This window comes from Hippocampus comes, unplaced genomic scaffold, assembly GCF_001891065.2.
Source record: "Hippocampus comes isolate QL1 unplaced genomic scaffold, H_comes_QL1_v1.1 scaffold200, whole genome shotgun sequence".
Classification (NCBI taxonomy): domain Eukaryota; kingdom Metazoa; phylum Chordata; class Actinopteri; order Syngnathiformes; family Syngnathidae; genus Hippocampus; species Hippocampus comes.
The window spans coordinates 269,416-272,487 of record NW_017805460.1 but is presented as its reverse complement, the minus strand read 5'-3'; the positions used below and the strand labels follow the sequence as shown (position 1 = coordinate 272,487).

General features: G+C 42.0%; 1 protein-coding gene across 1 annotated transcript in view; it reads left to right on the top strand.

Annotated features, from left to right (window-relative positions):
- The first annotated feature begins 747 nt into the window (after positions 1-747).
- Positions 748-3,072, top strand: part of LOC109518657 (melatonin receptor type 1B-like) — an 8,372-nt gene continuing 6,047 nt past the window's right edge. The window contains exon 1 of the mRNA XM_019874659.1: positions 748-861. Within this exon, the coding sequence (XP_019730218.1) occupies positions 781-861 (81 nt within the window). The 5' untranslated portion in view covers positions 748-780. The remainder of the gene's footprint in view (positions 862-3,072) is intronic.

Genomic DNA, 3,072 nt, shown 5'->3' with positions numbered 1-3,072 from the left:
CAGAGCGAAACAGGATGGATTAAACTAACGAGAATATTTTATCTGTGAGCCAGATGCAATCATCAAAAGAGCCACACCTGGTTCGCGAGCCATAGGTTCCCGACCCCTGCCCTAAACTATGATGTCGGGTAGTCTGCTCTAAATATTAGGTGTTGTTAACTATTTACATGTCATACAATGGATGATGCAGCTGTCACATACATACAGGACACTGTTTGGGTGTCAGTTTGGTTTGTTGTTTTGTTCATTGTTTTTCAAATGTTTTGCTTTGCCTCATATAAATAATGCCACAATTATGTGTTTTGTCTGCTCCGTTCACATATTTTGATAAACTACTTAAAATACGGATCTCAATGGGAGATTCCCACGCACCAAGCCCACTCTGCATAATATGCGGCGATGGTGAGTCGTATTTTTCATGCATTTTGTTTCTTATTTTGAAGGCAGGTTTAAACGTTACCATAGCAACCAGAGAGTGTTGCGGCGAGATAGGACGTTCCTCGTCATGGTTCGTGTTTATTATTATGTTTCGAAAATACCACAGTTTTCATGCAGGTCATATATTATTTCGTTGTAAAGGCTGGTCCCTGAAAATATTGTCTGACATTAAACCGGTCCGTGGGGCAAATAAGGTTAGGAACCGCTGGTTGACAGCATTACAAGCACGTGGCTGTTGAACCACACAGATGTCCACGCTTAAAGACTCACCATTATGATGCTTTCTTTTGCTTCCCTTCAACAGGAAATGCCTTTGTGGTGAGCCTCGCCTTCGCCGACTTGATGGTAGCATTCTACCCCTATCCTCTGGTGTTATATGCCATCTTCCATGATGGCTGGTCTTTGGGAGAGACCCAGTGCAAGGTATGCATTTATTATACCTACTGTCAGTACATCTAGGCGTCAGTAATTGATACATGATTGCAAACTGTCAATTTTCCTCCAAATCTAGATTTTTGACGGACTTGTCAGGATCACACTAAAAGTTTTATTGCGATGGGAAGCACAAAAAGGATTGGGAAGGATGGAAGTCACGCCGTAGTTCCCGCTGCAGCTTTAAAAGTCTGCTATGATTAAGTGTGGACACCCTCTTCTAACTAGGGAGGAGGCTGTGTTCATAATTCAACCACATGAATATATACTCTTATAACACATTCAAACTCATGCCAAATGGGAGTCATCATTTCTAGAAGAGGTCTGACAATTGACTGGTATTTGGAACCGCTCATAATTTCCTCCACTGGTATTTGGAAATACAGGTAGTATTAATTTCCTCCACGAAGACAAAGGTCCTGGTTCCAACTGAAGAAACACAGCCTCAATGCAGTGTTGTGTTTTGCCAAACATACCTTTTGGAAGTATGGCCAAAAAGTTCAACCTTGGTTTTATCGGACATTAATGTGTCTTACCGACTTTTCTAGTGGTGTTTTTTTTTTCTTTCTTTCGAAGTAAATGCTTCTTGACACCCTACCCCATACATATGAAGAAAATGTGAGATTGTTGTCCCATGCACGAAACAAAAAATACTTGCCAGATGTTCATGCAGCTACTTTAATATTGCAGTCAGTACCTCTTGGAAGCCTACCTGAAGCAGTTTGAGCAATTTTGGAAGGACGTGCAGAGCTCGGCAACGTCAATGCTGTGCTGTATTTTGTCCACTTAACCCTTATCTCTGTGTTCCATGTGATATTTATACTCATGGAAATTATTTTGGAAAATTCTCCTGACTGTTAGGTTTGAACAAAAAGATCCCTCTGATACCATGAAAGCTTTCTGTGGACCATGGCTTATGCTGTAAGATGTGACAATAAAAATGTAAGGAAAAAGCTACTCGAATATCTGAACTTTAGTTGAGCATGGGCTCTTTAAACGGTGGCAGGGGTGGGCTACATCCGTTTAAAGGTCAGATTCCAAAGTGTTTTCAGAGTCTTCAAATTCATATTCTCGTTGGTAATATGTTTTGTAATGCACACACGTCACCTGCTGCTTTTGTCAACCACAGATCTAAAGAAATTTTCGCCTCTTCTGAAGTCTGTATTCTGCTCATATTTACTCATGCTGTATAACTTTCCCATGCCCGCAGTGTAGCTTTGCGTCCCTGTACCAATCATCACCTAGAATTGGAATACTCCCTGCTGAAGACGCACAAACATTGGAATGCGCTAGTTGATACAAGCTGAGAATCGGTTTAGGAGAAACGAAAGTTGTGATATCACACTTTGTGTCTCGGTACCACCCTTCTGATGGTATAAAAATGATGCGAATCTCTTCCTGCTTTGCACTCGTGACGCGTAGCCATTGTCTGTAAGTCGTGGGTGCCCGGAATATTCTGTTATTAAAAGCTTCGAAGGAACTGTTCATCGACTCCAGCCTTTATTTGGATTACCAACATTCTCCTCGTCCTAAATTCAAAGAACACACGGGGGAGAGGAGGCCACTCTTCCCCCAACACTTCATAAACCCATTAGCTAAATCCCGGTGGAACGAAAAAAGACGCCGTGGACAAGACTGCTATTGTCGTAGAAAAATATTTATTTGGGCAGAAAAAAGGAAAACACACAGATTACCAGAAAGAACGTGTCCATCCGACCTCGAGCGTCGCGTCTGCCCCGCTAACTGAGCTGTGGTCTTGTTAAAAGCTTCTTTGATCTGTGACGTCAGTTGCGTCGGCGCTGATTGGTTGAAACCAAAAGAGGCGCGCGTGTGCAGATGTTCACGCATATGCACCCACAGCAGAGAGCAGTGGATGATTGACTGCTGAGGCGCGCTTCACTCGAGTGGTGTCGCTACAGATCGATTAAAAAATAGGTTTTAATTAGAGCTGTCAGTTTAGCACGTTTTTATTGGCATTAATTTAAATGAATTTTAACGGGATTAATTTTTTTCTCGCGAGATTAACTCGGCATACGTCACAGCGGATGTTATGTTGCTCTATAAATAAACCAGAAACAAAACAACAAGCGGCTGCACGTGTCCACACACTTTTGTTTTGCCAGCCACTGCAGCGCGAGACACCGAAAACGGATACTTAAAGAGTTTATAAATGGAAAGTTTACTTTTAAAAAGTTGCCAGAT